Below are 14,034 nucleotides of genomic sequence, written 5' to 3'. Positions count from 1 at the left end.
AAAGGGCCCTACTGCCTCACTCATATAGGGGACGGGGCCCTACTGCCTCGCTTATATAGGGACGGGCCCCACGGCTCTACAGGGACGGGGCCCTAACGGCCTCACTATATAGGGACGGGGCCTCATTGTCTCACCTCCCCATATAGGGGACGGGCCCTACTGCCTCACTATATAGGGGACGGGCCCTACTGCCTCACTATATAGGGGACGGGCCCTACTGCCTCACTATATAGGGGACGGGCCCTACTGCCTCCCCATATGGGACGGGCCCCTTACGGCCCTCACTCATATAGGGACGGGCCCTACTGCCTCCCCATATAGGGGACGGGCCCTACTGCCTCACTATATAGGGAAAGGGCCCCACGGCCTCACTATATAGGGACGGGCCCTACCGGGCCCCATATAGGGGACGGGCCCCACGGCCTCACTATATAGGGACGGGCCCTCACTATATAGGGAAAGGGCCCTACTGCCTCCCCATATATAGGGACGGGGCCCTACTGTCTCACTATATAGGGAAAGGGCCCTACTGCCTCACCATATAGGAAAGGGCCCTACTGCCTCACTATATAGGGACAGGGCCCTACTGCCTCACTCATATAGGGACGGGGCTCTACTGCCTCCCCATATAGGGGACGGGCCCCATGGCCTCCCATATAGGGGACGGGGCCCTACTGCCTCCCCATATAGGGGACGGGCCCTACTGCCTCACATATAGGGGAAAGGGCCCCACGGCCTCACTATATAGGGACGGGCCCTACTGCCTCACTATATAGGGGAAAGGGCCCTACGGCCTCACTATATAGGGGACAGGGCCCTACTGCCTCACTATATAGGGGACGGGCCCTACTGCCTCCCATATAGGGGACGGGGGGCCCTACTGCCTCACTATAGGGACGGGGCCCTACTGCCTCACTATATAGGGGACGGGGCCCTACGGCCTCACTATATAGGGACGGGACCCTACTGCCTCCCCATATAGGGGACGGGGCCCTACTGCCTCACTATATAGGGGACGGGGCCCTACTGCCTCCCCATATAGGGGACGGGGCCCTACGGCCTCCCTATATAGGGGACGGGCCCCCACGGCCTCACTATATAGGGACGGGCCCCTACTGCCTCCCCATATAGGGAAGGGCCCTACTGCCTCACTATATAGGGACGGGCCCTACTGCCTCACTATATAGGGGAAGGGCCCTACTGCCTCCCCATATAGGGAGGGGGCCCTACGGCCTCACCATATAGGGGACGGGGCCCTACTGCCTCACTATATAGGGGAAAGTGCCCTACGGCCTCACTATAGGGAACGGGCCCTACTGCCTCACTATATAGGGGAAAGGGCCCTACTGCCTCACTATATAGGGGACGGGGCCCTACGGCCTCACTATATAGGGACGGGGCCCTACTGCCTCCCCATATAGGGGACGGGCCCTACTGCCTCACTATATAGGGGACGGGCCCTACTGCCTCACTATATAGGGGACGGGGCCCTACTGCCTCACTATATAGGGGACGGGACCCTACTGCCTCCCCATATAGGGGACGGGGCCCTACGGCCTCACTATATAGGGGACGGGGCCCCTACTGCCTCCCCATATAGGGGACGGGGCCCTACGGCCTCACTATATAGGGGGACGGGGCCCTACGGCCTCACTATATAGGGGACGGGGCCCTACTGCCTCCCATATAGGGGAAAGGGCCCTACGGCCTCACTATATAGGGACGGGGCCCTACTGCCTCTCACTATATAGGGGAAAGGGCCCTACTGCCTCACTATATAGGGGACAGGGCCCTACTGCCTCACTATATAGGGGACGGGGCTCTACTGCCTCCCCATATAGGGGACGGGGCCCTACTGCCTCCCCATATAGGGGACGGGGCCTTACTGCCTCACTATATAGGGGAAAGGGCCCTACGGCCTCACTATATAGGGGACGGGGCCCTACTGCCTCACTATATAGGGGACGGGGCCCTACTGCCTCCCCATATAGGGGACGGGGCCCTACGGCCTCACTATATAGGGGACGGGGCCCTACTGCCTCACTATATAGGGGACGGGGCCCTACTGCCTCACTATATAGGGGACGGGGCCCTACTGCCTCACTACATAGGGGACGGGGCCCTACTGCCTCACTACATAGGGGACGGGGCCCTACTGCCTCACTATATAGGGGACGGGGCCCTACTGCCTCACTATATAGGGGACGGGGCTCTACTGCCTCCCCATATAGGGGACGGGGCCCTACTGCCTCACTATATAGGGGAAGGGGCCCTACTGCCTCCCCATATAGGGGAAGGGGCCCTACTGCCTAGCTATATAGGGGACGGGGCCCTACTGCCTCCACATATAGGGGACGGGGCCCTACTGCCTCACTATATAGGGGACGGGGCCCTACTGCCTCACTATATAGGGGACGGGGCCCTACTGCCTCACTATATAGGGGACGGGGCCCTACTGCCTCCCCATATAGGGGACGGGGCCCTACTGCCTACCTACATAGGGGACGGGGCCCTACTGCCTCACTATATAGGGGACGGGGCCCTACTGCCTCCCCAAATAGGGGACGGGGCCCTACTGCCTCACTATATAGGGGACGGGGCTCTACTGCCTCCCCATATAGGGCATGGGCCCTACTGCCTCACTATATAGGGGACGGGGCCCTACTGCCTCCCCATATAGGGGACGGGGCCCTACTGCCTCCCCATATAGGGGACGGGGCCCTACTGCCTCCCCATATAGGGGGCCGGGGCCCTACTGCCTCCCCATATAGGGGGCGGGGCCCTACTGCCTCCCCATATAGGGACGGGGCCCTACTGCCTCCCATATAGGGGACGGGGCTCTACTGCCTCCCCATATAGGGGACGGGGCCCTACTGCCTCACTATATAGGGGAAGAGGCTCTACTGCCTCCCCATATAGGGGACGGGGCCCTACTGCCTCCAGGAAATAGGGCACGGGGCTCTACTGCCTCCCCAAATAGGGGAGCCACTAGGGCAGAAACAGGAGATCGACTAGTGGCAACTGGAAATAGCTGTCTCACTACAGAAACAGGAAATAGGGCAAGAGCCAATAGGGCAAGAGCCAATAGGGCAAGAGGAAATAGGGCAAGAGGAAATAGGGCTAGAGCCAATAGGGCAAGAGGAAATAGGGCAAGAGCCAATAGGGCAAGAGGAAATAGGGCAAGAGCCAATAGGGCTAGAGCCAATAGGGCAAGAGGAAATAGGGCTAGAGCCAATAGGGCAAGAGGAAATAGGGCTAGAGCCAATAGGGCAAGAGGAAATAGGGCTAGAGCCAATAGGGCAAGAGGAAATAGGGCAAGAGGAAATAGGCTGCTCTGGCTCAGACAAGGCTTTCTTCCTTTACACAGATAGAGCCTCAGTCAATACAACAACACACAATAAACAATAATAATAACAACAACAACACACAATAAACAACAATAATAACAACAACACACAATAAACAACACACAACAAACAATAATAATAACAACAACACAAAATAAACACACAATAAACAACAACAACAATAATAATAATAAACAACACACATCCCGACCTGCTGACACGTGTCATAGAGGTCCTCCAGAGTGTGTCCGTTGACCAGTTTAAAATGGCGTCTGAGAATGCCGAGGTTCTGCTGTTTGGTCCGGCCCTCCTCCAGCTCCCTCTCCTCCACCTGGCTCCCCTTCTCGTGGGTCACACGGTACGGCACCACGCGCTGGCCGGAGGGGTGAACCGCAACGCCGGCCGAGACCGCCGCCGATACCTCTGGGAGGAAACGGGAAGGGTTGCCGTGGAGAATGGCGAGGGTGTTGTTAGGGGGAAAGTGGTATCCCGCGGCGTCGGTTGGGTTGTCGCGACGATTGTGGTCGAGACGCCAGAGGAAGGCGAAGTCTTGCGGGTCGGTCTGGGAGGAACGATCTGTGTCGGCCAATGATGGAGGAGGGGAGGGGCGGTGGGGGTTAGGGTTAAGGTCAGGGTTGAGATTAGGGTAGAGGTCAGGTTGGAGGTTAGGTTTGAGGTTAGGGTTGAGATCGAGGTTAGGGTTAAGGACAGGGTCGAGGTTAGGGTTGAGATCGAGGTTAGGGTTAAGGACAGGGTCGAGGTTAGGGTTAAGGTCAGGGTTGAGGTCAGGTTTGAGGTTAGGGGGTTAAGGTCAGAGTGGAGATTAGGGTCGAGGTCAGAGTGGAGATTAGGGTCGAGGTCAGAGTGGAGATTAGTGGGTCGAGGTCAGAGTGGAGATTAGGGTCGAGGTCAGAGGAGATTAGGGTCGAGGTCAGAGTGGAGATTAGGGTCGAGGTCAGGGTCGAGTCAGAGGAGATTAGGGTCGAGGTCAGAGTGGAGATTAGAGGTCAGAGTGGAGATTAGGTCGAGGTCAGAGTGGAGGGTCGAGGTCAGAGTGGAGATTAGGGTCGAGGTCAGAGTGGAGATTAGGGGCAGAGTCAGAGGTCAGAGATTAGGGTCGAGGTCAGAGTCGAGATTAGGGCAAGGTCAGAGTTAGATTCGAGGTTGAGGTCAGAGTCTGTCTGTGGTTTGGGGGAGGGAGGGGTGTTGTTTGTGAAGGTGAGCGCCAGCTTGCACTGTTTCTCAGCCCTGCAACTCTGCCTCCGCTCCTCACTGCCCCCACCAAGATGGCCGACTTCACCTTCCATCCTGGTCTCACTAGCGTCAGTACACTGACTGCCTCTACCAAGATGGCCGACTTCACCTTCCATCCCGGTCTCACTAGCGTCAGTACACTGACTGCCTCTACCAAGATGGCCGACTTCACCTTCCACCCTGGTCTCACTAGCGTCAGTACACTGACTGCCTCTACCAAGATGGCCGACTTCACCTTCCACCCTGGTCTCACTAGTGTCAGTGCACTGACTGACCTCACCAACATGGCTGCATTCACCAGCTTCCACACTGCCCTCACCAATATGGCTGTCACTATCAGTACACTGACTGACCTTACCAATATGGCTTCCTCCTACCTCCAACAAGTCTTTCTCAACTAAACCCTGAGTCCCCCCCTCTCCGGCGGCCTGAATGGTCTCTCCCTCCCTCTGCTCCACGGTGTTGGATCCAACCACCTGGGTTGAGTTAGGGTTAGCCGACACACAGTCAGGTAATTCCTCCCGACTCAGGACTCGGTCTTTATCCGCCTCCCCTCTCCTCCCTCCTGCATCACCCCTCTCTCCTCCTGCCTCACCCCTTTCTCCTCCTGCCACACCCCTCTCCTCCTTCTCCAAGTGAACGGTCTGAGCTAAGGGAGGGGACGGGGGGGGCAGGTGGGCAGGGGAAGGAGTCAACACCCGCCTGTAAGAGCTCTAGAAGCTTCTGGAACTCTGTGACATGAGGCCCGCGACCAGGATGCCCTTCTGATTGGCTGCCTCTGGGATCTGCCTCCTCCCCCTCACCACCTCCCTCTTTCTCCCTCCCAGGGCGCTCCCATTCCTTCCTCCTACTCCTCCTCTTCTTTGCTCCAGTCCCTCCTCTGGAAGGCCAGTCTCCAACAAACTCCAACAACTCAGGCCTCACCCTCTCCCCATCCTCTCCCCCATCCCTCACCCTCTCTCCCCCATCCCTCACCCTCTCTCCCCATCCCTCACCCTCTCTCCCACATCCCACACCTGCTCTCCCCCATCACCCATTTCTCCCACCAACTTCCCTCCTCCATCCTCTCTCTCCATCCCCTCGCTCATCGATTGGCTAGCGTCCTTCACTATGACAGCAGGCTCCAGCCTATCAGAGTCCGTCTTCCTAGTTCTACTCCTCCTCTCTTTCCTCACCCTCTGACCAATCGACTCGGAGAAAGCCACGGGCCTCTCGTCGTCACCATGGAGATCTGCACTAAACACAGACTCCACCAGACAATGGGGAATTCCTGTCTCTCCCTCTTCCTCCCCCCTGTTCCCCTCGTCGTCTGGTTGCCACGGAGCTTCCGGTTCAGAGGCCACCGCTCCTAAATCAAGAATATCCTCCTCATCCAGAATTTTAGAATTGTCCAGAATCACACATTTTTCCGAGGCCTTTCCACTGAGGGAGAGAAACTCTGTGGACCCGTGGGCAGAGCTGTGACCCGGGGTTATGGCTCTCCCGGAGCGGCCGGCCGACGACACGTCGGGAAGCGAGAGCTGGGGGCAGGACCTCTCAGAGCCCTGGACCAATCGCTGCTCTCCTACCAGGTCGCGGCGGGCCTTGTCTGAGGACTTGGACCTATCAGGAGAAAGAGAGACAGAGACAGAGACAGAGATCACCCTTTCATTGTTACTTCAATTCAAGGGATCTATTGTGATGCAGCCTGAAACTAACCTTAGTCCTGGCCCTAACCCTGGGCCCTAACCCTATCCCTGACCCTATCCCTGGGCCCTAACCCTATCCCTGGGCCCTAACCCTATCCCTATCCCTATCCCTGGGCCCTATCCCTGATCCTGACCCTATCCCTGATCCCTGACCCTATCCCTGATCCTATCCCTGATCCCTGACCCTATCCCTGATCCCTGACCCTGATCCTATCCCTGATCCTATCCCTGACCCTATCCCAGATCCCTGACCCTGATCCTATCCCTGATCCTATCCCTGATCCTATCCCTGATCTTATCCCTGACCCCTGACCCTATCCCTGATCCTATCCCTGATCTTATCGCTGATCTTATCCCTGATCCTCTCCCTGACCCTATCCCTATCCCTGATCCTATCCCTGATCCCTGACCCTATCCCTATCCTCGACCCTATCCCTGATCCTATCCCTGATCCTATCCCTATCCCTGATCATATCCCCTGACCCCAGCCCTGACCCTATCCCTGATCCCTGACCCTATCCCTGATCCCCGACCCTATCCCCGGATCCTATCCCCTGATCCTATCCTGACCCTGGGCCCTGACCCTATCCCTGATCCTCCCCTGACCCTATCCCTGATCCTATCCCTGACCCTATCCCTGATCCTATCCTATCCCCTGACCTAACCCTGACCCCCTGACCCTATCCTATCCTGGGGCCCTGACCCTATCCCTGATCCTATCCCTGATCCTATCCCTGCCCCCCTATCCCTGATCCTGACCCTATCCCTGATCCTATCCCTGACCCTATCCCTGATCCTATCCCTGACCCTGATCCCTATCCCTGACCCTATCCCTGACCCTATCCCTGACCCTATCCTGACCCTATCCCTGACCCTATCCCTGACCCTGGGCCCTGACCCTATCCCTGATCCTATCCCTGACCCTATCCCCGATCCTAACCCTGACCCAGCCCCGACCCTATCCCCGACCCTATCCCCGATCCTAACCCTGACCCTATCCCTGATCCCTATCCTTGATCCTATCCCCTGTCCTCCTGTTGGCCCTGGATCCTATCCCTGGGCCCTGACCCTATCCCTGATCCTATCCCTGGCCCTATCCCTGGCCCTATCCCTGACCCTATCCCTGACCCTAGTCTGATCCTATTGAGGAAACCTGATCCTATCCCTGACCCCATCCCTGACCCTATCCCTGATCCTATCCCTGATCCTATCCCTGACCCTATCCTGATCCTCATTTGACCCCTCCTGATGATTCTGGGTGGATCCTATCCTTGCCTCCTGACCCTGGGGATCCTATCTTGTATTGGCCTCCTGTCTCCTGTTGGGGGGTAGTTTGAGCCATCCTGATGGGGTGGACGGGCTAGCCTCCTGATGGGGGGGCTAGCCTCCTGATGGGGTGGGCTAGCCTCCTGATGGGGTGGGCTAGCCTCCTGATGGGGGTAGTTTGGCCTCCTGATGGGATGGGCTAGCCTCCTGATGGGGGGTAGTTTGGCCTCCTGATGGGGTGGGCTAGCCTCCTGATGGGGGGGGTAGTTTGGCCTCCTGATGGGGTGTGGTTTGGCCTCCTGATGGGTGGGTTTGGCCTCCTGATGGGGGTAGTTTGGCCTCCTGATGGGGTAGGGGCCTCCTGATGGGGGGTAGTTGGCCTCCTGATGGGGGGTAGTTTGGCCTCCTGATGGGGGGTAGTTTGGCCTCCTGATGGGGGTAGTTTGGCCTCCTGATGGGGTGGGCTAGCCTCCTGATGGGGTGGGCTAGCCTCCTGATGGGGGGGGTAGTTGGGCCTCCTGATGGGGGGTGGCTTGGCCTCCTGATGGGGGTGGTTTGGCCTCCTGATGGGGGGTAGTTTGGCCTCCTGATGGGGGGTGGTTTGGCCTCCTGATGGGGGTAGTTTGGCCTCCTGATGGGGTGGGCTTGGGTCCTCTCCTGATGGGGGTAGTTTGGCCTCCTGATGGGGGTAGTTTGGCCTCCTGATGGGGGTGGGCTGGCCTCCTGATGGGGGGGGGATGGGGGGGTAGTTTGGCCTCCTGATGGGGGGTGGTTTGGCCTCCTGATGGGGTGGGCTTGGGTCCTGTTGGGGGGTAGTTTGGCCTCCTGATGGGGTGGGTTTGGCCTCCTGATGGGGGGTAGTTTGGCCTCCTGATGGGGTGGGCTTGGGTCCTGTTGGGGGGGTAGTTTGGCCTCCTGATGGGGTGGGCTTGGGTCCTGTTGGGGGGTAGTTTGGCCTCCTGGATGGGGTGGGCTTGGGTCCTGTTGGGGGGGGGGCCTCCTGATGGGGTTTGGTCCTGTTGGGGGGTAGTTTGTGGCCTCCTGGTGGGGTGTGCTTGGGTCCTGTTGGGAGTAGTTTGGCGTCGTGATGGGGGTCGTGTTGGGTCATAATGGGGGGGTAGTTTGGGGTGAGAGCTCCCCATGATGGAGTGAATGGTCACGTGACGATCATAATTTTCCATCATCCAACGGATCTTCTCTGCTTTAACACTGTGCCTAGTACGTCTAGAGAGAGAAAGGAGAGGGGGAGAGAGAGGGAGGAGAGAGGGGAGGAGAGGAGAGAGGGGAGAGAGGAAGGAGGAGGGGAGAGAGGAAGAGGAAGAGAGGAGGGAGAGAGAGGAAGAGAGAGGAGAGGGAGAGAGGGGAGAGAGAGTTGGAGGGAGAGGAGGGGGAGAGGGGGAGAGAGGGAGGGAGAGGAAGAGAGGATGGGGGAGAGGGGGGGTAGAGGAGAAGAGGGAGAGGAAGAGAGGAGGGGGAGAGTTGGGGAGGGGAGAGGGGGAGAGGAAGAGAGGATGGGGAGAGGAAGAGGAGGGGGAAGAGAGGATGGGGGAGAGGGAGAGAGGGAGGGGGAGAGGAGGGGAGAGAAGATGGGGGGAGAGGAGGGGGAGAGAGGGAGAGAAAGAGGAGGGAGGGAGTGAAAGAGGGAGAGAAAGAGGGGAGAGGAGGGGGAGAGAGAGAGGGGGAGGGGAGATAAAGAGGAGGGAGGGAGTGAAAGAGGGGAGAGAGAGGGGAGAGGAGGAGGGAGTGAAAGAGGGGAGAGGGAGAGAGAAAGGGAGGAGAGGGAGAGGGGAGAGAGAGAGGAGGGGTTATCCATTTAGTTTTTCATTATGACTTCAATTCAAATTAATTTGTAATAACTTTATTAGTGGTTTGTTTACATTAAATCAAAGTCTATCCTATCATAATAACTTTATTGGTAATTTACATCAATTCAAAGTATATGGTAATATATGTTGTTCGGGATGTGTATGAGGAAGTGAATTCAGATGACCAGCATGCATCTGTTCAGAAACTAACTGTGAGAACTTTCAGAGTCTTCTGGATTGATGATGAACTGAAACATGTTACAGGTCAAAGATATGATGACCAGCATGCACCTGTTCAGAAACTGACAGGTCAAAGATATGATGACTAGCAAGCACCTGTTCAGAAACAGTGAGAACTGAAGCTAATGGGGATCCAAATAAACAAATAACTTTATTGGTACCTCTCCAGGTGTTTTGTAATAACTTTATTGGTACCTCTCCAGGTGTTTTGTAATAACTTTATTGGTACCTCTCCAGGTGTTTTGTAATAACTTTATTGGTACCTCTCCAGGTGTTTCGTAATAACTTTATTGGTACCTCTCCAGGTGTTTTGTAATAACTTTATTGGTACCTCTCCAGGTGTTTTGTAATATGTGGTACCTCTCCAGGTGTTTTGGTAATAACTTTTTTGGTACCTCTCCAGGTGTTTTGTAATAACTTTATTGGTACCTCTCCAGGTGTTTTAATAACTTTATTGGTACCTCTCCAGGTGTTTTGTAATAACTTTATTGGTACCTCTCCAGGGTGTAATAACTTTATTGGTACCTCTCAGGAATAATAACTTTATTGGTACCTCTCCAGGTGTTTTGTAATAACTTTATTGGTACCTCTCCACCTTTATTGGTACCTCCAGTTCCCTGGGTTTGTTCTTCCACCAGGTACCAGGCCCCGGAACAAAACCTTGTAGTTGTGCCTCAGAGCCTGTAGGGACACACAGCACATCCTACCATTAGACTGTGTGTGTGTGTGTGTGTGTGTGTGTGTGTGTGTGTGTGTGTGTGTGTGTGTGTGTGTGTGTGTGTGTGTGTGTGTGTGTGTGTGTGTGTAATGTGTGTGTCGTGTATGTGTGTGTGTATAGGTGTAATGTGTGTCTAGGTGTGTGTGTGTCCAGGTGTGTGTGTCTCTAGTGTGTGTGTGTGTAGGTATGTGGGTGTAGATGTGTGTCTAGGTGTGTGTGTGTGTGTGTGTGTAGGTATGTGGGTGTAGATGTGTGTCTAGGTGTGTGTGTGTTTATGTTCACATTAAAGAAAGAAGAGAGAGAGAGACAGACCATAGTGACGTAGGGTTTCATCTCCCAGCTCTGCATGTTGGTGTTGTCAATAATAACAGGAGAGAAAGAGGCCTCCATCACTTCCTGGGCTGAGGACACATCAACACCATGTTATTCAATGGGAAACAGAGACCATTTACATGGTTAGGGTGTAGGGGTTAGGGTGCAGGGGTTAGGGTGTAGGGGCAGGGTGTCAGGGGTTAGTTAGGGTGCAGGGGTTAGGGGTGTAGGGGGTTAGGGGGTAGGGTCAGGCGTTAGGAGTGTAGGGGTTAGTTAGGGTGCAGGGGTTAGTTAAGGTGTAAAAGGGTTAGTTAGGGTGTAGGGCGTTAGGTGAATTAGAAATAGGCGCAGGGTTAGTTAGGTGTAGGGGTTAGTTAGGGTGTAGGGGTTAGTTAGTGTAAGTTAGTTAGGTGTAGGGGTTAGTTAGGTGTAGGGGTTAGTTAGGGTGTATGGTTAGTTAGGGTGCAGGGTTAGTTAGGTGTATGGTTAGTTAGGGTGTAGGGTTAGTTAGGGTGTAGGGGTTAGTTAGGGTGTATGGTTAGTTAGGGTGTAGGGATTAGTTAGGGTGCAGGAGTTAGTTAGGGTGTAGGGATTTAGGGTCCCAAAGCTGAGGGTCAGGCTGTATGGGTTAGGGTCCCCTAAAGCTGGGGGTTGGGTTAGGGGTTAGGGTCCCCCTAAAGCTGAGGGTTGGGGCTGTAGGGTTTAGGGTCCCCTAAAGCTGAGGGGTCAGGCTAGCATGGGTTTGGGTCCCCTAAAGCTGAGGGGTTAGGCTGTAGGAGTTAGGGTCCCCTAAAGCTGAGGGGTTAGGGTGTAGGGGTTAGGGTCCCCTAAAGCTGAGGGGTTAGGGTGTAGGGGTTAGGGTGTTAGGCTATCAGGAGTTAAAGTCCCCTTTGAGAAGGATTAAACTATGAGGGTTAAGTGTAGGAGTTAGGAGTGTAGAGTTAAGGTATAGGGATTAGGAGTGTGAGGTTAGGGTGTAAAGGGTTAAGTGTAGAGGTTAAGTGTAAGAGATTAAGTGTAAACTGTAAGGAATTGAGTGTAAAGGGTTGAGTGTAAACTGTAAGAGTTAGAGCTTAAGCAAGGAAGTTAGGAGTGTGAGAGTTAGTAAGGTTAAGGTGTTAAGGTATAGAGTAAGGAAATAAAGAAGTAAGGAAGTAGGAGTTAAGATAGGGGTTAGAATATAGGGATTAAGTGTAGGGTTAAGTGTAAAGGGTTAAGTGTAGTTAGAGTGTGAATTAGGAGTGTAGGGGTTAGGGTGTAGTTAGGGTGTAGTGGTGTAGGGGTGTAGGGTAGGGTGTAGGGTTAGGGTGTAGGGGTTAGGGTGTAGGGGTTAGGTAGGCTGTAGGGGTTAGGTGTAGGGGTTAGGGTGTAGGGGTTAGGGTGTAGGGTTAGGGTGTAGGGGTAGGTGTAGGGGTTAGGGTGTAGGTGTAGGGGTTAGGGTGTAGGGGTTAGGGTGTAGGGGTTAGGTAGTAGGTTAGGGTGTAGGGCAGTTAGGGTGTAGGGTTAGGTGTAGGGGTTAGGTGTAGGGGTTAGGTGTAGTAGTGCAGGGTTAGGGTGTAGTTAGGCTGTAGGGGTTAGGGTGTAGTTAGGGTATAGGGGTTAGGGTGTAGGGGTTAGGGTGTAGGGTTAGGGTGTAGTTAGGGGTTAGGGTGTAGTTAGGGTGTAGGGGTTAGGGTGTAGGCTGTAGGGGTTAGGGTGTAGGGTGTAGACCTCTAGCGTGGTTCCATTCGTGGGCCTCCCCTAAAGCTGAGGGGTCATAGCGATAGTCCCCATGACGACAGAAATAATCATCCGTGCTCAACACCACCCCATGTGGGTTCTGTTCCAGCATGGCCCTACACACACACACACACACACACACACACACACACACACACACACACACACACACACACACACACACACACACACACACACACACACACACACACACACACACACACACACACACACACACACACACACAGGAATAACACACGCATGCAAGCACACACGATTATTGGTGAGTGTGGTTAACATTATTGTAAACACACACACACACCCATCCAACACCCCGCCCACCCCCTATACACACACACACACCTAACACGCCCCCTTACCGGGCCAGGGTGGACTTGCCGGACCCAGGAGCTCCCCGTAGCAGCACTAGGACACGCCCCTCCAGCCGGAGCCTACCATGTTGCCCAGAGAGGAGGGGTGCTCTGGGGCCAGCAGACACACCCCCTGTCCAAGACCTGGGGACGGTCGCGGCTTGACCGACAGGGCCCTGGGCCAACCAGTGGGAGGCGGGTGTGGCTCGGGTGTGCCAGGAGGAGGGGCTTAGCGCCACAGGGACGATAAATGCCGGCCCCGTTGCCTGATTCCTGCGGACATGTGGCTGGAATTCCGGCGCTCGAGTATTCCAGAACGGTGGGTTGTTGAGTTGCTCTTCTTCTCCTGCGACGCTCGTCTTCGTCCTCGCCCCCCTTACTACGCCACCTGGTGGTACGGTCCGCTCGCCCTCTGGATGAACAGTGAACTGGTCCAGTTTCCTGTATGCCTGGAATGCAGAGGGGCGATCGGCGGCCCCTGGGTCCAAAAGCAGGCTGGGTTTAGTTCCTTCCGTCTCGGATGGCGATGAAGTCAGATGGCTGAAGTCCAGTAATGACCGTTGCCGCTGGTAACCGGCTGCTCCTCCAGAGAAGTTGAGACTCAGGTCAGAGACAGGGGAGTGAGGTCCGCTAGCTTGCCCAGCTGAGAACACCCTGTCTGGGCATGGCTGGTCCCCTGGGAGCCCCCTCCTGGAGGCTGAGGCTCTTGGGCTGGACTGGAGCGGCTGTGGCAGGGCCTGCTGCTGGGCGCCCGGGGGCTGAACGAGGAAGGAGAGGGATGAGACGGATGAGGAAGAGGAGGAGTGAAGATCACTGTGGTCCCTCTCTTCAGCTTCCTGCTGTATGGTAAGATTCTCCAGCTCACGGTCGATCAGAACATCAAATTCTTCTGTCAAGTCAGTGGTCAGGTCCTGGTTATCTTCGCTGCGGAGAGGAAGGGCCCGTCGGGGAGGGGAGAGGGGGACAGCGGACTCCCCGTAGGAGGGTTGGGGTGAAGGTCTGGTTTGGAGGAGTTGTGTTGGGGGCTGAGGAGAGCTGCGGTAAGCTCAAACCCGGAGAGGAGGGGAGGGAGGGGGCCAACACGCTCAGCTGCTACAGACAGCTCCAGGAGAGAATCCATCGCATTCTCAACTACAGGAAGAGACATGGAAGGAGAGAGAAAGAGAGAGAGAGACAGAGAGACAGAGAGAGAGAGAGAGAGAGCAGAGAGAGAGAGAGGTGGCAGGAGAGAGAGAGAGAGAGAGAGAGAGAGAGAGACAGAGAGACAGAGAGAGAGAGACAGAGAGAGAGACAGAGAGAGAGAGAGAGAGAGAG

General features: G+C 55.6%; 1 protein-coding gene and 1 pseudogene across 1 annotated transcript; both read right to left on the bottom strand.

Moving 5' to 3' along the window:
• Positions 1 to 7,754: 7,754 nt before the first annotated feature.
• On the bottom strand, positions 7,755 to 8,663 carry LOC124030014 (proline-rich protein 2-like). The gene has a single exon (XM_046341535.1). It carries the CDS (start codon positions 8,661 to 8,663, stop codon positions 7,755 to 7,757), a length of 909 nt encoding a protein of 302 aa, XP_046197491.1.
• Positions 8,664 to 10,177: 1,514 nt separating this feature from the next.
• LOC124030013 lies at positions 10,178 to 12,746 on the bottom strand (annotated as a pseudogene).
• Between the last annotated feature and the right edge of the window lie 1,288 nt (positions 12,747 to 14,034).

Source organism: Oncorhynchus gorbuscha, unplaced genomic scaffold (assembly GCF_021184085.1).
Source record: "Oncorhynchus gorbuscha isolate QuinsamMale2020 ecotype Even-year unplaced genomic scaffold, OgorEven_v1.0 Un_scaffold_8785, whole genome shotgun sequence".
Taxonomy (NCBI): Eukaryota; Metazoa; Chordata; class Actinopteri; order Salmoniformes; family Salmonidae; genus Oncorhynchus; species Oncorhynchus gorbuscha.
This window is presented reverse-complemented; position numbering and strand designations above follow the sequence as displayed.

Coding starts and splice junctions, on each gene's coding strand:
- LOC124030014 (XM_046341535.1), bottom strand. CDS start 8,663: ATGACCCAACACGACCCCCATCACGACGCCAAACTACTCCCAACAGGA.